The sequence below is a fragment of the Ornithorhynchus anatinus genome, chromosome 7, assembly GCF_004115215.2.
Source record: "Ornithorhynchus anatinus isolate Pmale09 chromosome 7, mOrnAna1.pri.v4, whole genome shotgun sequence".
Classification (NCBI taxonomy): Eukaryota; Metazoa; Chordata; class Mammalia; order Monotremata; family Ornithorhynchidae; genus Ornithorhynchus; species Ornithorhynchus anatinus.
The window spans coordinates 42,575,713-42,599,604 of NC_041734.1; the positions used below are offsets into that span (position 1 = coordinate 42,575,713).

Sequence of the window (23,892 nt, forward strand, 5' to 3'; positions counted from 1 at the left end):
AAAAACATTTTAGGAAGGAACTAACCTCCAAGTTTCTGAATGGATTTATTTCACTTAGAAAATTTAAAGTTTTCATTTCACCGTCCCTACGGTACAGAGGAGTCATGAGTGCACTTCAGAAATACTACTTTTAAGGCTATAGGGTGGAAATTTAAAAAGCCCAGGGATCGCTGGCATTTGCTGATAATATTTTCTAACTTTGTTTTCCTTTCTGGTAACATTACGAATGCTAAAATACCATTTAATGGAGAGTAAGTTTATGACCATGTTTCTCTCCTGACTGTTCCTCCAATCCCTGGCTGGTAATGGCCAAGATACATGTAAAGAAGAAGTGTGGCTTAGTAGATAGAGCATAGGGCTGGTAGTCAGAAGGACCTGGGTTCTAATTTCGGCTCAGGTTTTCTGTGGGACCTTGAACAAGTCACTTCACCTCTTTGTGCCTCAGTTATCTTGTCTGTAAAATGGAGATTAAGAATGTAAGCCTCTTCTGGAACGGGGACTGCGCTTAGAACAGTACTTGACACTTAGTAATTGCTTGAAAGGTACCATAATAATAATAATCATTAATGGTAGTAATATTTCACTGGTGCTGCGTTTGGGCCTATAGGAGCACCAGCTTTGCCCAGGTGAACTCACTTCTGCGGGAGCAACTGGAACACATGAATAACTCCAACCAGAGGCTGGCAGGAGAACTGGAGAAGATGACGACAGAGGTGCACAGGCTTAGGAGAGAAGTGGCCCTGAAGGAGTCCCGATGGCAGAAGGAGAAAGAGGTTGCTCCCTTTTGCCCGCTACTTTTAGAGCAAAGAAAATCTCATTTTGCCCTCAAAGTGACTCCATCTAAAGTCTGTGGGTTCCCTTACGCCTCAGCCCGTGGCCCTCCCTCCCTCAATTACTCTCCCCCGCTTCAAAGTCTTACTGAAAGCACATCTCCTTCAAGAAGTCTTCCCTGACTAAGCCTTCCTTTGCTCTTTCTAGAGACGCCCTGACTTTGCTCCCTTTATTCATCCGTCCTCCCAGCCCCACAGCACTTATGTGTATATCTATAATTCATTTATATTAATGTCCATCTTCCCCTCTAGACTGTAAGCTCCTTGTGGGCAGGGAATGTGTCTGTTTATCGTTATATTGTACTCTCCCAAGTGCTTAGTACAGAGATCTGCACCCAGTAAGCGCTCAATAAATATGATCGAATGAATGAATGAATGAATAGGTCTTGAGACTTGGTAGTAAACAGTGCATTTGGCAACTGATGGTTCCTGAGCAGTGTAACTATGTGGTGTCATGATGTCCCAGCGATTGTGTTTTGGGGAGGAGTTTTAGTTGCTCAACTATTGATGGGACTCCAAGACAACACGGGTATGCATGTTATAAGTTTTGAGTATCGGAGGCCGGATATGGAGACTTGCAACTTATAAAGCTGAGGATCGCCAGGAAGTGAGGGTGGGTTTCTGAAGGGTGTAGGCTGGCCACTCATAGGCATTTTGATCCAGATCCGTGGGTTCTTGATTATGCCCACAGTAGGGTCTCTGCTGGGAGTGGGTCCTGCATTCAGCCCAGTTTAATTGGAGAATTGAAGACTTAATTCTCATCACACTAAAGAAGGGCCTTCATGAGAAGAGAATTCTGGGAAAGGGGCCAGAATGTGATATTTGAGTACCCTGTAGGAAGTACCCAGTCCCCATTTCAAAGCTTTTTGATTAAAATACCTGCTCCAAATTCAGCTCCTGTCCTGAAAGCTTCAGTGAAGCCATATGTTGGCTTCACTGACACTGTCCTCTCCGGGTTCTCCTCCTAGCTCTCTGGCCACTTATGGCCACTTGGTCTCTTTCACGTGCTCCTCCTCTGCCTCCCACCCCCTAAAAGCTCCATTCTGGATTCCCTTCAATTCTCCATCTGCACCCACTACTTTGGAGAACTCATTTGCTCCCATGGCTTCAACTACCATCTCTGTGAAGATGATTTCTGAATCTACATCTACAGCTCTGATCTCCTTCTCTGCAGCCTCAGATTTCCTCCTGCCTTCAGGACATCCCTACTTGGATGTCCCACCGACATCTCAGACTACACAGGTCCAAAGCAGAAGTCATTCATTCATTCATGCAATTCAATCATATTTATTGAGTGCTTACTCTGTGCAGAGCATTGTACTAAGCAGTTAGGAGAGTACAGTGTAACAATAAACAGGCACAATCCCTGCCCACAGTGAGCTTACAGTCTAGAGAACAAGCAAGTCCTCATCATCCCACCCAAACCTTGTCCTCCCCCCCAATTTTCCCATCACTGTAGACAGCACCACCATCCTCACTGTTGCACAAGTCCATAACCTTGGCTTTATCCTCAACTCATCCCTCTTATCAGCCCATATATTGAATATCACCAACTCCTGTAAGTTCAACCTTTCATTCAATAGTATTTATTGAGCGCTTACTATGTGCAGAGCACTGTACTAAGCGCTTGGGATGAACAAGTCGGCAACAGATAGAGACAGTCCCTGCCGTTTGACGGGCTTACAGTCTAATCGGGGGAGACGGACAGACAAGAACAATGGCACTAAACAGCGTCAAGGGGAAGAACATCTCGTAAAAACAATGGCAACTAAATAGAATCAAGACCTTCACAATATCGCTAAAATCTGCCCTTTCCTTTCCATATGAACTGCTATCACTATTCGAAGCACTTACCCTAGCAGCTTTGATTACTGCTTCAGCCTCTTTGCTGACCTCCCTGCCTCCTGTTTCTCCCCATTTCTCTTCACTCTGCTGCCCAGATCATTTTTCTCAAAAACCATTCACTCCATGTTTCCCCCCTCCTCAAGAACTTCCAGTGGTTGCCCACCCACCTCCAAATCAAACAGAAACTCCGTACCATTAGCTTTAAAGTCCTCAATTCACTTGCCCCCTCCTCCCTTACCTCCTTGATTTCCTACTACAATGCAGCCCACACACTTCACTCCTCTAATGCTAACCTACCCACTGTACCTTGATCTCGTCTATCCATGTCCTAACTCTGGCCTGGAACTCCCTCCATCTTTATACCTAACACCCATTCACTCTGCCCACCTTCCATGCCTCATTAAAAACATATCCCTCAACAGGTTTTTCCCAACTAAACCCTCATTTCCTCTTCTAACACTCCTTTCTGCCACACCCTTGAACTAGGTTTGGCCCCCTTTATACACCCCTCCCTCAGGCCCGTAGCATTTATGTTCATATCCATAATTTATTTTACTTATTCATATTAATATCTGTCTACCCATCCCCCTCTCAGGGTCATAACTGGAGAGTTTCCAGTACTCAACCAGTCTCGGCTATGGGAGGGAGAGTCAAGCAGAGGCCTACCCATTCCATTCCTAGCTTGTTCAGTGGTTAGCGAGTGGCAAACAATCTGCCACAAGTCAAAACTCACCCATGCTGGGCAGCAGCGGCATGGGAGAGAGTCAAGGGAGGAGACTCGAGTTTACTGTGCAGAAGGAGACGGTGGTAAACCTCTTCCGTATTTTCACCGAGAAAACTCTATGGATAAGCTAAGAGAACGATTGCAGATGGAGAGCGGGACGTTCTGGGAGAGATGGGTCCATGGTGTCGCTTTGGGTCGGAAACGACCCGACGGCATAAGACGAGACAAGACTCCCCATCTAGGCTGTAAGCTCACTGTGGTCAGAAAACATGTCTACAAAGTCTGTTTTACAGTACTCTCCCAGACACTTTGCTCTGCACACAGTAAGCACTCAATAAATATGACTGAGTGATTGACTGAATGATAGGAAGTCAGCAACCCACGTATTCTCTCCCAACACTTAATAAAGTGTTCCTCCTGCAGTAAGCACTTAATAGTACTATTTCCACTATTACTACTATTATTCATTCATTAAATCGTATTTATTGAGCGCTTACTATGTGCAGAGCACTGTACTAAGCGCTTGGACTACTAATATGCTCCTAAAATTACCATTGATACTATTACCTTACAACTGGGCGGAGGACCAGGGAGGAATTCACTGAAACCAGGGCTCACTGCTTTGGGATTCATCTGTTCTTGCGAAAGTTGAACCATCAAAGGGAAGAGGTTTGGTCTCCCACTCGTTTTCCTTAGTCACTGGGTCTTCACCGGTTCAAAAGTGAAGGTTGCTGCTAAAGCTGGCCAAGGGAAACTTAGAGGTGAACTATAGCACTGTTTTTCCACAAGTGATTGAAATCCCAAGTCATTCTCGGTCTCCATGTGCAGTCCTTCAAAGTACGAAAACATTTACATTTTAAATAACTGGCAACTCAGCTCTCCTATGACTGTTCAGTCCCAGTGGCAGGATTCTGGGCTTCCCCTACAAGGATAATTAATGTCACACCTCCTTGAATTAGACTGTTTTCTCTGGTTAGCTGGTTTGAATGATTGCAGGGAAAACAGAATGTTGAATGCAAAACAAGGAAGATGAATGAAGAAGGAATCAAGTTTCTGATCAATTGCCTCGAAAATGAAATGTACTTAGACCCTGTATTTGCTCTCTGCTCTCAGCTGAACTCCTTGGCCCTTTAAAATGGGCAGGGATCTTTAGTATTCTTTTGCCTCCCTTTTGTTTCCTAGAGTTGTCTCCTACTGATTGATCTATTTGGTTCTTTGTTATCTTTGGTTTCCCACAGGCATTTCCTCGAAATGTTTTTAGAACATTTGCCTTTATAAGTGCTCTGCATTCATTTGCATTGCTTATTTGGCACAGCACCCCTCTGAAAGACCTTGTCCTCTGAAGGAGACTGGAGTGGAAGGGTCTTCCTAAATCCTGCACCATGACCTTCAGCTTTGTATTTCTTTCTGTCTTTTGCATGCATCTACTCCAATGTCTCACGGACATCTTAAAGGTCATATGTCTAAAATTTAACCTTTTATTTTTTTCTTCTAAACACTCTCCACATCTCATCATTTTGCCATTAATGACCTAGAGATTAATTTGACTGCTCTCATTCATTCACCTCTTCCACCCAGTCATCCCAGAGGCCTGCTGATTCTTTCTCTCTGAGCTTTTATGGATCATCCATTCCCCTCCATTTTCTCAAGACTTTCTGCCCTTGTCCTTGAGTAGGACAATTCTCTTCTTGCTGGTCTTCATCATCATCATCATCGATGGTATTTATTGAGTGTCTACCCTGTGCAGAGTACGGTATTACGTGCTTGGAAGAATACAACAGAGTTGGTAGATACATTCCCTGCCCACAGTGAGCTTCCATCTTCAGTTTCCTCCCCCGACCTCATCCCTCTCCCCTCCTCTCTAATCCATACGCTCCACCACAAACTGCCTTTCTCAAATATCACTCAGATCGAGTCCCCTTCTCAGAAACCTACAATGACTTCTCATCGCTCCCTACGTCTCAGTGGATTCCTCACTTCAAGCATTCAAGGCCCTTCATCTTCCTGCACCCTCATATGTTGTTGACCCCTTCTTGCCCTATGCCCCAGCTCATTCTCTCCTTTCTGCCCATCCTAACCTCCTTTCCATCTCCCGCTCTCAACTCTTCTGACCTCCACCTCTGATAAATTTCCTCTATCCTACTCATCTCATCCATTTCAGCCCTTTCTGCCCTTTTGTAGATATTTAAAAGTATCTGTATATTCTCTGGGTCATATGCTGGTCCCCACTCATTAAGCTGTTGACTTCTTGCAGGCAGAGACTTTATCTTAAATTTAGTTTGTATTATGTGCCACCCCATCACAGCACATATTTCCTTACGCCGCACAGAATAGGTGGAAAATAAATATGGCTAACACCTTCCCACGTGCCCACTCGGGGTTATTTTCCTAGACCTACAGCACATACTTGAGTAATGAGCACGGCGGAATCCTCATCCTCTGGCGTCAGGCAGCCGCACTCCGCAGTCACTTTGCAGAGCTCCAGGCTGAAGCGGAGAGGTAGGTACCAGCTGAACGAGATATCTTCTGACACCACAGACATGACTGCGATCCTCTTTAGTCATTCAGACCGCATCAACCTGGGCTGATTTGTTCGCCAGCTCTGAGAGGCAGGGACCTCATCCAAATGAAGAAGGCAAAGTCCTGCCCTCAGGGTGATCGACACAACACGAAAATCTTGAAATCTTGAAAAGAGTCTTGTTTGATGATGATGTCACTCTGAATGCTCTCAGCTGGCACCTATCACCTCTTCCACAGTGTGTATTCCTACCTTGTCCTCAAGCCTTTCACCACCCTACGAGCTCAAGTCATTATGCCAGTTTCCTATGAGGTTAGCTTCTCAGTTTTAATAAGGTCAAGTTTATTGATTACTTTTATATGCAATGATGAGCACTAACTAGATTATTGAGAGGTTCTAGGTGTCTAAGGTAATAATAATGATAATGATGATGATGGTATTTGTTAAATGCTTACTTTGTGTCAAGCACTGTTCTAAGTGCTGGAGTAGATACAAGCTAATCAGGTCGGACACGGTCCATGTCCCACATGGGGCACGTAGTCTTAATCCCCATTTCACAGATGCGGTAACTGAGGCACAGAGAAGTGATTTGCCCAAGGTCACACTGCCAAAAAATGGCAGAGCTGGGATTAGAATGCACATCCTTCTGACTCCCAGGCCCGTGCTCTATCCACTAGACCACGCTGCTTCTCAGACTAGGCACAAGTAACTGGTTAGCAAAGATGATGGCTATTACTTGACAGTTTATATTTGACTGCCAAAAGTGTTTGAAGCCCTCTTTGAAATGCACCTGGACTCTTTGGATAATCCTCAGCACCTGGAGGGGTTGACCAGCACTGAGTCATTTTCCCATTCCTTTTAGTGTAGGGGGATGATCCAGAAATAAAAAGTAATATGGTAATCAAGTGAGCCTGGTTGAGCATTGAGAAATTAGAGGCAATGGCACGGGTTGACCTATCCCAAATTTGAATTTGAACTAGATTTCAAGGCTCGCAAGGGGCAGCCTTGGTACAGAAAATTTCCAATTCATGGCTCATGATCCAGGAGCTGAAAACACAGGTGTTCCTTCTGCTTGGTCTATAGCTCCGAGAAACCTTTTCTCCCAGAGGCAGTATGAATCAGAGGCTGGGGGAGGAATGTTTAGGGATGGCTGGAGTCTTCTCAGCAGCCTAATCCTTCATTTCTTGCCTGGCAGCGGTCTGATGGACATGAGAACGGAGGTGGCGAGGACTGCCCGCCGCATCCAGACTGCCTGCCTGAACCTGGACTCCAACCAGCGCCTTTCGGAGAATGGAGCCGCCTGCTCCCTGGAGAAACGGGCCCTGCAGGAGGCACGTCTGGAACAACAACTCCGGGACAAAGTGCGGGAGATGATTCAGTTCCAGAGCCGCTGGGATCGGGAGAAAGTAGAGCTCAACTCCAGGTGAAAGTGATAAACAGACCCTAAAGGCAGAAACTCACTTGGGCTGGGTCAACTCGGGGAACGCTATGCCCCAGACCATTACCTTTGAAACATCTTTAGAGAAAAGATGGATAGATATGGAAATGACAATCTTCCCAAGTTAAATTCCTTGAGGGTTGGGTCTTGTACTTATATTGGCCTTTTTCAAATTTTTAGTACTGTGTTCTGCCCATGGTGGGTGCTCAATAAATACTAATGATTGACATGAGTTGGGTTTATCTGACTCTGCTTCACAAGCACAGCTTCACATGCAATGCAGTTACTCACTTGATTTTCAGGAAGACACTGGTGAGCTGGTATCAGCCTCTCCATCCCCACCTCTGTCTTTCTTCTGTCACAGTCATCAATCAATCAGTTGTATTTATTGAGCGCTTACTGTGTGCAGAGCACTGTACTGAGCACTTGGGAAAGTAAATATAACAATATGACAGAAACATTCCCTGACCACAACAAGTTTACAATCTAGAGGAACTTAAATGGGAAAGTCTTGCTATTATACCAAGTGGTAGCATTTCAACCTCCCCAACCTAAGTTATGTTCCATTTAGTCCAAAGACTTCCGATGAAAATATGTAGTAGGCGAACATACACGGGTAAAATCCATCATCATAACTGTGCTATTTGTCTGAGCCTAGAACTGAATTAAATGCTAGCTTAGATACAAGATAATCAGCGTGGACACCCCCCTCGTCCCACTTGGGGCTCACGGTCGAAGGGAGAGGGAGAGGAAGAAGACGTTTTTAATCCCCATCCCCATTTAAAAATTCTCAGTTTTTAAACCGAGAAAAGGTTTCTCGGAGCTATAGACCCAGCAGAAGGAACACCTGTGTTTAATCCCCAAGGTGAAGAAACGGGGCACGGAGAAGCTAAGTGACTTGCCCAAGGTCTTCTGATTCCCATTTCTTCCACTGGGCCACACTGTTTCTGAATTCTACTACTGGAGAGTACTAAGAACATCGTTCGGTTCTCCAGAGATTAAAGTCCGGCTCCTTCTGCACTGCTTTCAAATCTACCCATGTATCCCCTATTAAAAAAAAATTCCCTTCATCCTAGGGGCCCTCCAGTTATCTCATCGCCTTCCTACCTTTCCTTTCCAGGCTCATAAAGTGAGTTGTTTACACAAACTGCCTCCACCTCCTCTCCTCCAATTCTCTCCTTGACCCCTCTCAATCTGGTTTCCACCCTTTCCATTCCAAGTAAATGGTCCTCTTTAAATTCACCAGTGACCTCCTTCTACCAATCTCCAAAGGCCTTTATTCCCTCCTTATCTGCTCTACTTCTCAGCTGCCTTTGATCATCCCCTTCTCCTGGAAACGTTATCTTCACTATTACTGTTTGCTCCTAGTTCTCTTACGTCTCTGGCTACTCCTTCTCAGTGTCTTTCTCTGGGTCCTCCTCTACCTCCCATTCTCTAACTGGGGTGTCCCTCAAGGATCAGTTCTGGGCCTCCTTCTATGCCCCATCTTCACCCACTCCCTTGGAGAACTCTATTCACCCCCCTGGCTTTATCTACTATTTCTAGGACGGTGATTCCCAAATCTACATCTCCAACCCTGACTTCTCTCCTTCTCCGCAGTCTTGCAACTTCCTCCTGGTTTCAGGACTTCCTCTCTTGAATGTCTCACTGACACCTCCAACCTAATATATCCAAAACAGAACTCATCTTCCCACCCAAACCCTGTCCTCCCCAAGATTGTAGACAGTATCTCTGTAGACAGCACTACCCTCCTCCTTGTCTCACGAGCCTGTAACTATGGCATTAGCCTCAATTCATCTCTTCTCATTCAACCCACACATTCAGTCTGTCACTAAACCCTGTTAGTTCTACCTTGAAAACATCTCTAGAATCAACTGGTTTCTCTCTATCCAAACTGCCACCTCGACCTAAGCACTATTTTGTCTTTACTACTGCATCAGCCTCCTCGCTGACCTCACTTCCTCCTGTCTCTCCCCTCTCCAGTCCGTATTTCACTCTGCTGCACGGATCATTTTTCTAAAATAAATGTTAAATCCATATCACCCTACTCCTTCAAAACCTCTATCTGTTGCCCATCCAACACCACATCTAACAAAAATTCCTTACAGTTATCCTGAAGGCACTCAATCAACTCTCTCCCAGCATGGCTTAGTGGAAAGATCACGGGTCTGGGGGTCAGAGGATGTGGGTTCTAATCCCGGCTCCGCCACTGGTCTGCTGTGTGACTTTGGGTAAGTCACTTAACTTCTCTGTGCCTCGGTTACCTCATCTGTAAAATGGGTATTAAAAATGTGAGCCCCACGTGGGATAACATGATTACCCTGTATCTACCTCAGTGCTTAGAACAGTGCTTGGCACATAGTAAGTGCTTACCAAATACCATTATTATTATTAATTGATGAGCATGGTAAGGCAATAATAATAATAATAATGGTATTTGGTAAACACTTACTATGTGCCAAGCACTGTTCTTAGTGTTGGGGTAGATACAGGGTAATCAGGTTGTCCCACGTGGGGCTCATAATCTCAATCCCCATTTTACAGATGAGGTAACTGAGGCACAGAGAAGTTAAGTGACTTGCCCGAAGTCACATAGCTGATTAGTGGCTGATCCTGGATTAGAACCCACGACCTCTGACTCCCAAGCCCATCCTCTTTCCACTAAGCCATGCTGCTTCTCCTAATTAAACAATCAGTGGTATTTACTGAGCACTTACATGTGCAAGACACTGTACTAAGTGCTTGGGAGAGTCTAGTACAGTGGAATCGATAATGTCCTTCTCCAAGCCAGCCCACACACTTTGCTTCCCTTATGCCAACCTTCTCGGTCTCATCTGTCTTACTGCCAACCTCCTGCCCACCTCCTCCCTCTGGCCCAGAGTTCCCTTCCCTTTTGTAGCTGACAGACCACCATTCTCCCTGACGTCAAAGCCTTACTAAGCTCACATCTCCTCCAGAAGGCCTTCCCTAACATTTCATTTCCCCTATTTGCCCCCTTTCTGCCTCAACTATGCCCTTGGATCTGTACCCCTTAAGCACTTAATATTCACCCCACCCCTCAGCCCTACAGCACTTAGGTACATATCTTTATACTCTTTCACTTCCCTACCTCTCATTTATTTTAATGCCTGTCTCTCCGTCTAGATTGTAAGCTTCTTGACTGCAGGGATCACGTCTACCATCTCTGAGATAGAGAAGCGGAGTGGCTCAGCGGAACGAGCACGGGCTTGGGAGTCAGAGGTCACGGGTTCGAATCCCAGCTCTGCCACTTGTCAGCTGTGTGACTGTGGGCAAGTCACTTCACTTCTCTGTGCCTTAGTTCCCTCATCTGTAAAATGGGGATGAAGAATGTGAGCCCCACGTGGGACAACCTGATGGCCTTGTATCTACCCCAGCGCTTAGAACAGTGCTCTGCACATAGTAAGCGCTTAACAAATACCAACATTACTCTGCCAGGCACTTAATAGAGTGCTCAGCACACAGTGAGTGCTCAATAAATACCACTGATTGATTGATTGATTAATCGATAGCCCCTAATGTGGCCTTAAAACTATCCCTTAAGAATGTGCCAGATCCTTGAAGACTTAATATCATGGTGGATCTCTTGCTCTGATTTCAGCCTTGACAGTCACCTTCCTCTGTGATTCTGCCTTTTTCTCGTAGGATCACTGAACTGACTGCTCTTGGAGAGAAGCTTAAAGAACAAAATGCCCAGAAAGAGAAGACCATTTCATCCTTAAAACTGGACATTCAGAAACTGGTACATATAAATATGGACTCTCCTCTCACTCCATTTCTTTCTCTCATGCTTTCCATTGTTTGCTTGTGTCACTAAGTTTCCTATTTTTAAATCCAGGAATCCAATAAAACTGGAGGTCTGTTAGAAGTGGAGGACTTGAAAGATGAAAGTGAATCTTTGCAGCGAATTTTGCACGGCATTACTAAGGTGTCATGTTTCTTATGCAATGCTTTCCCATGAAAATGAGATATGAGATATGAGATATATTCAGAAAAAATACTTCGTGATTTAGATGTCTAGTGGGGGCACACATCTCTAATTTATTTATATTTATTTTTATTTATATTAATAAAATAAATATTTATATTTATAGTGTCTCCCCCTCTAGACTGTAAGATCACCGTAGGCAGGGAGGGAATGTGTCTATCATCTCTGCTACAGTGTACTCTCCTAAGTGCTTAGTACGTTGCTCTGTACACAGTAAGCACTTAGTAAATATTATTGATTGATTGAGGGGTGGAGAAGCAGTCGTCCAAGGCCCTATGATGGAGTGTTGGTCCAGGAAGGCTAAATGTGATGCCTGAGCTGAAAAGGCTAGCAGCTCTTTTGTCTGGCAACGGCATAAGAGCTGTCGGTAACTCTTGGTTCTGTGATTTTTTTTCCCTCCATTCCTTCTCATTGGCTCATCCACGGAGATACAACCCGGAAGGCTAGATCTAGAGGGCTGGACGAATCCAGACTGGTCAACTCTTCTGGGTTCTGGGGAACATCAAAAAGCCCCAGATTCACCAGGGCTCTCCCGGGGTTCTAAAATGTAAGGCACAAGATCCTAGAAGGTGGACTTGATGATCCCAAAAATGAAGAGTTAGCCCTGATACAGAACTTCTTGCTGTTTTCATAAGATATCCCAATCTCTCTTCTGAAACAACAGAAGATGATGCGCAGGCTTCTCTCCTCGGGATGTGTATCTGGGAGGATAACTTGTAGTTTCCTTTTAGAGTATTCTGCTGTTGAAAATACTGTGGATTGAGCATGCTGAAACAATTAAATTCTCTGAATTATTCTCTATTCCCCACCCCCGCACCAGTTAGCTTTAGCTGATGCCGAAAGCTTAGAACCCTCCTCACTGGGGAGCGTCGGAGTTGCACTCGATGAAGACTCCGGAAGACAACCGTCCCCTTTGCACTTTGGTTCATCCCATCGCCGCCGGACATCCCCCAGCCGGGCCCACTCCCCCTTACACCACGAAGCAGCTCTGCAGGCTGTGAAAAGAGCCTTCCAAAAGAGACGGCAGCGAGAACAGGTTAGAAACGCTTCTAGCTCACTTTCCTTCATGCGCTTAACACGCGCATATTGATGGAAATTGTCTCCCTTCAAACCTTGCTTCCCAGTGAATCCAGTCCAAGATGATAAAATTTCACTCAGTTAAATTTTCTATTTAAGCATCATCTGGTGAGATTACTCAAAAGAGGTGTTAACCAGATTCTTTGTCACTAGATTAAATGCCAAAACCAGGGGGAGGTGAACTGAAACAGCGGACGGAGGCAGTCTGAAGAATATAAGCAGAAGTTTATTAGCATTGACACATATTTAATATATATTTACTAATGAAATAGACGGCCATAGGCAGCATAATAAAACGTAACCTATCTCATACACCAGTCTTGGCCTGAGAGTGAAAATATCCATCACTTAAAAATCCTGTTCTAATAGCAAAGCAATGTAGATGGGCTCAGAGAGGTGTGGCCTACTCATTGCGACACAGTCAAGAAAGAGCACAACCTATTCAGTCAAAAATGGAAAACCCAAAGGTCATGAACAGTGTTAACGACAGCCACTAAATTAACTCTGGACAGACCACTTACTACTCTAGACATCAGCATCCTCACCTGTAAAGGGATTGGAGTTTGAGAGAAGCAACGAGCCTAGTAGAAAGAGCTCAGGCCTGGGAGTCAGAGGACCTGGGTTCTAATCCTGGCTCTGCCACTTCTCTGCTGTGTAACCTTGGACAAATCTCTTAACTTCTCTGTGCCTCAGTTACCTCCTCTGGGAAATGGAGATTGAGACTGTCAGCCCTCTGTGGGACAGGAACTGTGTCCATCCTGATTATCTTGCAACTAACCCAATGCTTAATTAAATTCCTGGCACATAGTAAGTGCTTAACAAATACCATAAAAAAAACCCAATAGTAGATCAGGCTCCCATTGCAGGAGCTTCTCATTCTCTTTGGTAGCATGTGTGTCTTCTTTCACAGGCAAGAAGGAGGTATTTCTGGAGTTTGGAAGTCCAATGCTGGTATCTTTAGGGTGTGATGTATTCCTCAATGAGTTTCTTTCGCAGGTTAGTTTCCCCAAACTGGTTATATTGAGCCTAGATCAGGATGGAGCCTCTTCAAGTGTGAAACCTGCAGGCAGCAATACTCACATGAGAATCCTGAAGGCTAGGGTGGAAGAAAGTTCTCGAGAGAAAAACAAACACCAAAAGGAATGATGCGTGGCTCAGTGCAAAGAGCACGGTCTGGGGAGTCAGAGATCATGGGTTCAAATCCCGGTTCCGCCGCTTGTCAGCCGTGTGACTTTGGGCAAGTCACTTGACTTCTCTGGGCCTCAGTTACCTCATCTGTAAAATTGGGATTAAGACTGTGAGCCCCACGTGACACAACCTGATCACCTTGTATCCTCCCCAGCGCTTAGAACAGTGCTTTGCACATAGTAAGCGCTTAACAAATACCAACATTTTTCGAATTGTACATTCCAAGCGCTTCAAGCGCTTAGTACAGTGCTCTGCACATAGTAAGCGCTCAATAAATACTTTTGAATGAATGAATGGTGGGTGGTTTCTGGCAGCCAATCAAATGAATTAGCATCTCTGGTAGAGAAAGGGAAATGCAGGGTACATAAACCAGTGACGCCTTGTAAACAAACGATTGATTTGTTTTCATAAACGATGAGTTTTCGGAATTGAGACTGTAAACTCCTCATAGCAGAAAACATGTCTTATTTTTTTAATGGTTTCTGTTAAGCACTTACTACGTTCCAGGCTTTGTACGAAGCACAGGAGTAGATACAAAATAATCAGGTTAGACACAGTCCATGTCCCTTATGGGGCTCACAGACATAATCTCCGTTTTACTGCTGAGGTAACTGAGACACAGAGAAGTTAAGTGACTTACCCAAGGTCACACAGCAGACAAGTGACAGAGCAGGGATTACAACCCAGATCTTCTGACTCCCAGGCCCACACTTTTTCCACGAGGCTACGATACTTCGCTTCCACCTTTATTGTAATCTCACAAGCACATGCACCACGTTCTGCACATAGTAGATACCCAGTAAACACTACTGACTGACTGACTGAGAAGGAACGTGTCCGAATCCCCCAATTTGTCCAACTCAGGTGAGAAGTCAAACGGTTGGAGGAATGAAGTAGAAACGGTATTAGGTGTTTGACAGCCTCACGCAAGCCATCACTTCATCTCCCCCGACTCAGAGTGGAGGGAGATTAAAGAATAGAACTGCTTGCCTCTGCGATTCTTCCACTGCTTAAATTGACTTCTCTTGGACTGAGTAGTAGTTGTAGAAATAATATTTATTAAGTGCATATTGTGCGCTGAACACTTCCCTAAGTGCTGGGAGAGAATACGCAGATGGGACCGAGCTCAGGAGATGTCGGTTCTGGTTGTCCCTCAGTGGAGTGGGCGTTCCCCTGAGGGTCCAAATTTACCCTGAGTCTTGGAGCTGAGGCCCTCCTCTTTCAGGGGCTCTGTCGCTTTCACAAATAGGGCATGGCAGGTGCATCTAGTTGGCATCCTGAAGGAAGGTTCAACTTCCCCGCAAACCATTTCTGGAATTTAGAGAAAAAACAAAATCTGTAAAAGGGACCCAAGGCCAACGGCAGAAGCAAACTAAATGTTGTCAGGCAGGCAACAGAGCTCCCTCGGGGAAAAACAAGCTTGGGGTAACAGATTCAGGGGAAGGACCCAAAGACCACCAGAGAGCCCACTGGTAAATGGGGAACAAGAGGAGGATAGTGGGGGAAAAGGGACTGGAACTTGAAAGACCCCAGAAGAATGGAAAAGAAAAGGGCCTAAAGGTGAGAGTTGTGACTGACTGTGAACATAAAAACATTTTAAAATGCCATTATCGGGTCAGGTCAGTGGTCCAACTAGTCCATTCTACGTGCAATAGTGGCAATAACTGGAGGAATCTTGTAAGGGTAGCCTGCCTGGACTTTACTGAATAGGAATGTAGCAATCAGTATCTGTAGATTTTCCCTTTCCATCCTTAACTTTCTAGACACACCCTCGGCATTACCTCTGGTTCTTGAATTTAACCAAACCCTCCTTGATCCTGCTGATACTTTCTGCTGTTCACCATCCTGCTGAAGAGAGGAAAAGGATATGTAACAAGGGGAGATAAAAGAAAAACATCTGAAAAATAGACAGAATGTCCAAGAAAAAGAGAGAGAGGGGGCAAAAATTATGAAAAGGCAGAAAATCAAGGGGTGTTTCGGAGAGTAAGTAAAAAAACTGCCATTGGTGTCTTTAATATCTCCCTTTAGACAGAGGAAGTATACAAAATACTTGAGCTCAAATCTATCTGTCCTTTTGTACGGTTTCAGCAAATTGTCAAAAGCAACTTGATTAAAAATGGGACCTCAGAACAGCTAGCCCAAGACAGAGGCACCACAGTTGAAAATCAACCTAACAAAATTCAACAAAATCCTTTTTTGGAAATGTTTTTCAATCCCGTGGCCCTGGCCACTTGCCGAACATCATATTGCAGTCACCCCGTGAACTAGAGGTGCAGTTAGAATCAGTTCATACCCTTCCTTCCAAGGCCTCTGTGCTGCCCATACATAGGGCCGGACTGCCCTTTTTTCACAGAAATGGGCTACAGAAGGTATCATGATCATCATCATCAACCTCATCCTCATCACCACCAGTATTTACTGAGCCACTGCTTTGGGCAGAGCCCATGAAGAATTGACATTCTGAGGAGGTATAGTCTATCAACTAAAACAGGATTCCAAGCTAAGGTACCTGGAGTGAATTTACTGCCCAACGCAGTAGGCGTGATGGGAGGATAACGGCCAATGATGGCACGGCTAAAGGCAGAAACAGGGAGGGCTAATGCAGGAGGTGAGAGTTTTGATGTGGCTTTGAAAGAGAAGAAGCTCATGGTTTGGGAAATTTGAAATAAGGCAGGGGTACATTCTTCGGGGGAAGGGGCAGTCCGGTGTGAATGATGAAGAAGCGGAAGAATAGTGCGCAGCGGACGGCAAGCAGAGCCGAGAGTCCAAACTGGGATGCCAAGGGGAAACGGGCCACTGGATTGAGGGAGCTGTCGATGGAAGGTCTGGGAGTCCCTCAGGCGGGGGTTTTGATCGGACGCGAGCCGTGAGAGAGAGCCACTGGGGCCTTTCAATGTCCGGAGCGATGTGATAGCAACTTTTAAGAAAAATTATTCTTCCTGCGCCACGTAGGTAGAGCGACAAGGAGGCCGTTGGGGATCCTGAGTTTTTCAGACTTAGAGCTGAGTGGTGGCTGCTTGGAACCCTCCTCTGCAGGCGGGCCCACCCTCCAGAGCTATTAAACAAGGCCATTGTTCTCTGCTCTGTTGCATCACCCCCGGGGAGGGTGGTACGTGCTTTGCTGTCTATTGCCTAACTTTTAACATGTCTTTCTAGAGAAGGCGGTTATGAAATCTTTCTGCCTGTTTTTGTCCCTGTTTTTCATAAAGCTGCATCCCATGGGCCAATTTTAACCAAGTTTGGCAGGGGCAGTAAGATAGGAGAAGGGGTAGCCCCCGAGGGCACTTAATGACTGTGGATGTTCCCTAGCAGAGCCTCCCCGCTACACCAAACAGTACCGCCAGGACATGTGGTGAGGAGATTTCATCCCTTTGATTCCTGAACTTTCATTAATTTATAACCAAGTGGAGGGATAAAATAGAGGGAGTGGGTGTCGTGGGGGTGGGGGGGGGAGGGTGGTAAGTGGCACTCCTGAGCAGTAGGTGTGTAGTTATTCGGGTCAGGACAGTTTTAGATATGGAGTCTCTGAGACCCATTCAGGAGTTAATGGAGGTTGGGTCCACTCAGGACCAACCCAAACCCTTCCCAGTCCACCATTCTGCCTATTCACTACAGAACCTCTGTCATCACGGTTTCCCACCACAGAATCAGAGCTCTAATCCACATGGTACGTGGGAAAGGAGATCACCCATTTGGTCCCAAATATTGACACCCCCTAACACTGCCCCTCCCCCCAGAGGGATGAGAGAGATGGTATTTGATCTGTTGAGGATGAGAACTCAGCAGCTAGCCAGTGCCTGAACCCCCCCAAGGGATCAAAGAGCTGCAAGCAGAGAGATCCCTCCAAACCGATCTGCTCCATTCATCCCTGAGCTTTAATGCACAGCATTAAACTGTGAGCTCCATGTACGGGAGGGACTGTGTATGATCTCATTATCTTGTATCTAACCCAGCGCTGAGTACAGTGTTTGGCACATAGAAAGAGTTTAAAAAATACAATTCATTATTATTATTATTATTATTAATTGTGAGCTCAAGCCATTTTTCCATCTATCTGTCTTGTCTATCTCATCTATCTTGTCTATCTTGCCACCTACCCTTCATCCATATCCTGCCTCTGGTCTGGAAATCCTTTCCCCTTCATATTCATCAGTCGTTCTCTCCACCTTCAAAGCCTTATTCAAATCTCATCTCCTCCAAAAGGCGTTTCTCAACTAAACTCTATTTACCCTGCTCTCTCTCCCTTCTGTATCACTCTCGTATCTTGGATTTGTTCTTTATTCACCTCAGCTCTCGGCACTTAAGTAGGTATCCCTAATTTGTTTTAATGCCCATCTCCCTACCCAGATTATAAGCTCCTGGGGGACAGGGAACATTACTACCAGAGTTGGTTTATATCCGTTATATCAGATTCTCCCAATCATTTAATACAGTGTTCTGTACCCAATAAGCCCTCAATAAATATAACTGACTGATTGATTAATCCGTGTCCCAAGTCACATAAAGAGCAGGGAATACCAGTTTGCTATTCTCCCTCAAGAAAAATGTCCCTAAGCCCCAAATAACAGCTAACCAAGTCTTCCTATTCAAACCCACAGGGAGCCTTCTTTTGGGCATTTGCCTCATGGAACACCATCTCCATTTTTGTACAGGAACTTCATTCGCAACTGGAATCCTCTGGGAACACAGTGACAGCTCTCCGAAAACAGCTGTCTGACTGTCAGCTGGAGGTGCAGGCAGCAGAGCAGGGCCTGCAGGAGCAGAGGAAGGAATGGGATAAACTGCAAGGAGTGCTGCAGGACCAAAGAAGGGATTTGGAACGCTGTAAAAGCTCAAGGGAGACCTTTGGAAGGTGAACCATGGGGCGGAAAGTCTAGATCATCTGATCTAGAGTGGAACATTTGTCAGGAGATTACCTTAGCCTAGGAGTAGCCTGGATTTGTCCCTCACACACACCCACATCGGCCCCCCACCATTTCTGCACCCACTCTCCCCTTGTGGCGGGATGTTCTGATCACAGAGATAGATAGATAGATAGATGATAGATAGATAGATAGATAGATAGATAGATAGATAGATAGATAGATAGATGAGAAGCAGCGTGGCTCAGTGGAAAGAGCACGGGCTTTGGAGTCAGAGGTCATGAGTTCAAATCCCAGCTCTGCCACTTGTCAGCTGTGTGACTGTGGGCAAGTCACTTCACTTCTCTGTGCCTCAGTTACCTCATCTGTAAAATGGGGATTAAGACTGTGAGCCCCACGTGAGAGATCCTGATTCCCCTGTGTCTACCCCAGCGCTTAGAACAGTGCTCGGCACATCGTAAGAGCTTAACAAATACTAACATTATTATTATAGATATAGATATATATGTATTTTTTGTATATATGTAATTTATTTATTTATATTAATGTCTATCTCCCCCTCTACACTGTGAGCTCGTTGTGGACAGGAATGTGTCTGCTTGCTGTTATATTCTACTCTACCAAGCACTTAGTACAGAGCTTTGCACACAGTAAGCACTCAATAAATACAATTGAATGAATGAACAGATGATACAGTCCCGTCACTACTCCCATTTCCAGCCGCTGATAGACCCTTCTTCTCTGGACTTGCTCAGGGTCCCAATTTCCATTTTCAATACCGCTACCTGTCTCTTGCCTACAGCACCAATGATTTCTAGGTTTGGAGATTATTTGCATAGCCTCCTCAGACAGCTGTTCTGCGTTAGCCCCTCCCATAGCAGGACACTAATAGGCCTCCCCCACCCTGCCACTCAGGGAGAAGACAACTCTGGAAAGTCTGGTGCAAGATCTAAACCAGCAGGTGGGCATTTCCCACGAGGAAATCGAAAGGCTGAAGGCCGCGAACACGGACTTACAAAGGCATCGTGATCTTTTGGAAGAGCAGAAGGAGGAGATGGCTAAGAAAAGTGAGAGGAGCAGGAAAGAACTGGAACGAGGGTGAGCTCTTTTTCCTGAAGGTAATTAATTAGAGGGGGATTCTGAGTTGCAGAACAGGAGCATTAGCTGATTGAGGAATAGAGGCAGCATGACATATAAGGGAGACCCCACATAGCCTTAGGTGGAATGAACTCCATTCTGACTCAGGGAATGTTCTCTTTCCTTCTTAGATCGGAAGCTCCTAGTGGGACAGGACTGTGCCCAACTTGATTATCTTGTATCTACCCAGAGCTCAGAACAGTGCAGGAAACAAAGGAAACACTTAACAAATATAATAATGATAATAACCTCAGCTTCTCATTTCTGCCCCTTAGATTTTCCATTTGAAATATGAAATGAAACTAGTCACTATATAACTTTTGTAAAAAGCACTGCCTCCTCCTTTGGTAGGAAATACTCTACTGATAAGAAGGGTGTCTGTTTCATTTTTTAAATAGTCATATTTCCAAAGCAGCTTTCCTAACACTGTATAGTAAGAGCTTAGTAGAATGTCATATATACACAGTAAGAGTTCAATAAATACCATGATTAAGATTCCAGCATTGCAAGAGTTAAGAGTACCATGTGCATTTTTACTATTGATGCTAACGTTGCTGATTTTGCAGATCAGTATGAATAGGTGGGATTGCCCGAGGGCCTCGATGTCTTTCTACAGGAAGAGGTCAGGACCGAAGTTAACTGAGATGACAAGGAAGTTGATCGCTGGAGGTATGGGATTAAGACCTTAGGCTTCCCCTTTACGTCCTGTTTCTCTGACTCTTGCAGACAGAAATGTCTGGAGCAACTGGAAGAGCGAAGCTCGGGCCTGAAGAAGGAACTAGTGATGGTAAGGGAGGCCCTGAACCAGGCCGCCTTGGAGAAGGAAGTCCTGGAAAGTGAGAAAGAAGGTTTAAGCAGTGCTCTAGCCCAAGTGAGTATGATTTCTTAATGTCCTCATCATCAATAGGCTCCAGTGGAGTTTTATACAGAATTTCTCTCTGTTTTCATTCTGCATCATGCCCAGGGTTGTTGTTCTTTTGTTTTCACTGTTCTCCTGGTTGTCAGACCACAGCCCATTGGTCATTCACTTGTGGTACCCTCTGGAATGGGCTCACAGGGGCAGGAACTCTGCGAGTCCCTCAGGGACTGAGCGCAGAATGCTGTGGAAGTGCCCCAGACTCCATCTCCACATGCTGACAATTACAATAATAATAATTATATCTCGACTCTCCCACCTCATCAACCTGCATCTACCCCAGTGCCTAGAACAGTGCTTGGCACATAGAAAAACTTTCATTATTGCCTTAACTTTGTAGAGTACTTACATTCTTTCCATGACCTCATTTCATCCTCACAACAACTCTAAAATCCAAAAGAGAAAACTGTGCCCAGAGAAATTCACTGATTTGCCCGAGATTATACTGCAGGACTGTGGCAGAGCTGGAACTAGAAATCGAATCTCCTGACACCCAGGCCGAGGTTCTTTACAGTGTTTGTCTCCCCAACTAGACTGTAAGCTCATTATAGGCAGGGAATGTGTCTGCTAATTCTGTGGTATTGTACTCTCCCAAGCGCTTAGTACAGGGCTCTACACATAGTAAGTGCTCAATAAATACGATGGATTGATTATTTAATAAGCACTTACTGAGTTCAAAGCACAGGGCTAAGCCCTGGGAAAGACTACATGAGTGAGAATCAGGATTCCTGGCCCTCAAGGAGCTTATTATGCTTTGAGTTGGGGGGGGGGAAGGGGTCGGTGCAGAGGGATGGGAAGAGAAGGCTGGCGGATAGACTCATAAGGAAGAAATAAAACAATACGAGCACGAAATTAAGGTAAAAGGTGAGGGCGGGGAAAATACAAAATAAAATCGGTAGGGTTCTGTGGCTATAAGAGCAGATTTTCAAACTTCTTGCAGCTCAGAGTTCAACAGCCTTAGTCCAAATACTGGTCACAACTGCAACTTTCCCAGCGTTCTCCATTCCACTGCCATTGCTCCTCCCCCTCCAGCAGAGATAGAGAAAGGCCCCAGGCCCCACTATCTCTCCTTTTAGTAGTGGAGAACCTCAGGACCCCCACTACTTGTAGAGAAGGAGCTGCTAGGTGGTGATTCAAATCTGTCTAGGTGACCCACCTGGGTGATGTAGACTTTACCAATAGTGCAAAGCAGATGTCATTTGAAAAGCAAAAAATAAAACACATTCTAGTTACTATGTAAAGTTCATTGACTGAAATAGATCGCTAAAGCAAAAACCTTTTCCCACCTCATTACATTCAAAGTACTCTGAATATATCAAATTCAACTATACTCCAGGACCTACGTGCTCTCTGATTTTCAGCTCTAGCAAAATTCTCTAATTATTCTACATTTTTTGAAATGCTTTAAGTGTGATTTTTCAGAAATTTGAGTGCCCTTACTATAAGTAACATGTAAGCAATTAATAATAGCTGAGCTCCGAAGCAGAACAAGTGGTGCAAGCTAAGAATCTCAGCTCCCGATTATTTTGGAGTGAAGATTTATCCATATCCAAGGAAGGTTTGGGAAACATAGAGCCACAGATGCTTGAGGTTTCTTTCCTGACCACAGGCTGAGTCCGGCAGTGCTGAACTGGAACTGTTAATAACCAAGATGAGATCAGAGGATGCTGACTTGAGAGACTCCTTAGCCAAGATGGCAGCTTTGACTGAAGGCCTTGCTCAAGATAAAGTCAATCTGAACCACGTTATTTTACAGGTAACAAGTCTTAAAAGTCACATGCATTAAAATATGCCTGTACCCTCTGAGTACTTGATAGTCACCCCACCCTCGACCCCACAGCACTTAGGTACATTTACGTAATTTATTTATATTAATGTCTGTTTCCCCCTCTAGACTGTAGGCCGGGAAAATAATGGCCAACTTTTTGGTACTGTACTCCAAGCGCTTAGTGTGGTGCTCTGCAAACAGCAAGCACTCAATAAATACCACTGATTGATAGACCATAAGCTCACTGAGGACAGATATTGGGTCTCTCATCTCTATTCTACTTTCTCAAGCATTTAATAATCATTCAGTCCATAGCAGTAGAGTGTTCTGCCCAACAGAAAAGCTCCATAAATACCACTACTGATTGATGGAGAAACTGCCCTCTCTAATCTGAAACATACACTGCTTTTAAAGAGCCACATAATCAAAATTACAAAACTGGAAGACTATCAGATGTATGTAGGAAATAAAGTATTTGCTATCTAGGTAACACGCTTTATCTGGAGTCTTCACTATATCGATTCCAATCTCCCATTAGTACTTTCATACCGAATTCTTCAGTGATGTATCTTCTCTTTAGGTGTCCTGGGAGTCACTGGCTTCCAAGAGAGCTCAAAGAGAAACCAAATGATAGCAAATATTATGTGGTGGGTATGTCCCCGGAAATATTCTTGGAACAAGATGGACAGAAACATTAAAATGAATAGAGTATCCCCTCCCTGATATGGGACTGTGCCCAGACTTTGATTTGGACTTTGGCAAATGAACAACGCAACTTTCAGATGGATAAGTCTAAGGCTGTTAAATGAAAATGCCAATTGTGTGGAAAAGATATTTACGGGAACACTCTTGGGTCAGTCAGATGGTCTAGTGAGCCCATGAGCTGAGGTTAGTTGCTACAGGAATGTGCTTCACTGGTTTAAATCACTAAGATAAAGCATCTGCTCTTCTGGGCCTACATTTGCAGAAAGTGCAGGTTGGGGTAGTGAATTCAGGGCTGTGCTCTGATTTAATTCTGAGCATCTGCGGAGAGACTCCTGTTCTAATTTTGCCTCGCCCCTCCAGCTTAGTGTATGGACTTTGTCTTAATATCCTTCTCCGTAACAGGGACGTGGCAGTACCAGTGCCAGGAGGTTACTAGGTGGATTATCTAGGTCATGATTACAGAGGCTAAACCACAGAGTCTGAGGCTGATTTTCAGGCAAATTTGATCAACAGCCTGGATGGGCCTTAACATCTAGAGAAGTTTCAACTGTCCTTCTCCAAGTGGAGTAACTATCTCTTGATAAGTGAATCAGATTTCTCTGAATTTGGCCTCCCCCTGTGGATACAGCTATCACATATAGGCTTCTTACAGCTAAATTCTGCTGCCAAATGTCCTGGGGTTTCCTTCAGAGCTACTCCCTCAAGTTTCCTGAAGAGTCTACAGTTCTGTCTCCTTTTTGGTCACTCCCGAAGAAACCCTATTTAGAGAAATGTTATCAAGGAGCCCTACTCGGTGATAGAAAGATCTATCACCTAGCACCCAGCACTAGCACCTAGAAGATCTTTCTATCACCGAGTAGGGCTGGTTGATAATGTTT

General features: G+C 44.9%; 2 protein-coding genes, 1 long non-coding RNA gene and 1 other non-coding gene across 4 annotated transcripts in view; 3 read left to right on the forward strand and 1 right to left on the reverse strand.

Moving 5' to 3' along the window:
* LOC120638485 (rootletin-like) overlaps positions 1–12,515 on the forward strand; it is a 47,332-nt gene extending 34,817 nt beyond the window's left edge. Inside the window, exons 7-12 of the mRNA XM_039912486.1 lie at positions 608–773; positions 5,792–5,898; positions 7,113–7,340; positions 11,019–11,115; positions 11,212–11,301; positions 12,182–12,515. Coding sequence (XP_039768420.1) covers positions 608–773; positions 5,792–5,898; positions 7,113–7,340; positions 11,019–11,115; positions 11,212–11,301; positions 12,182–12,451 — 958 coding nt within the window. The 3' untranslated portion in view covers positions 12,452–12,515. The remainder of the gene's footprint in view (positions 1–607; positions 774–5,791; positions 5,899–7,112; positions 7,341–11,018; positions 11,116–11,211; positions 11,302–12,181) is intronic.
* Positions 3,261–3,398, forward strand: LOC114813446. The gene has a single exon (XR_003761166.1). It is a non-coding gene; the product is annotated as a small nucleolar RNA SNORA7 (small nucleolar RNA).
* Positions 12,516–13,210: 695 nt separating the features above from the next.
* Positions 13,211–17,038, reverse strand: LOC114813182. The gene is made up of 3 exons (XR_003760818.1): positions 15,408–17,038; positions 14,818–14,937; positions 13,211–13,498 (listed from the first exon to the last, which is right to left on the reverse strand). It is a non-coding gene; the product is annotated as an uncharacterized LOC114813182 (long non-coding RNA).
* A 104-nt stretch (positions 17,039–17,142) lies between these two features.
* LOC100082821 (putative ciliary rootlet coiled-coil protein 2) overlaps positions 17,143–23,892 on the forward strand; it is a 45,864-nt gene continuing 39,114 nt past the window's right edge. The window contains exons 1-5 of the mRNA XM_039912734.1: positions 17,143–17,178; positions 18,225–18,478; positions 19,404–19,586; positions 20,352–20,496; positions 22,151–22,297. Coding sequence (XP_039768668.1) covers positions 17,143–17,178; positions 18,225–18,478; positions 19,404–19,586; positions 20,352–20,496; positions 22,151–22,297 — 765 coding nt within the window. The remainder of the gene's footprint in view (positions 17,179–18,224; positions 18,479–19,403; positions 19,587–20,351; positions 20,497–22,150; positions 22,298–23,892) is intronic.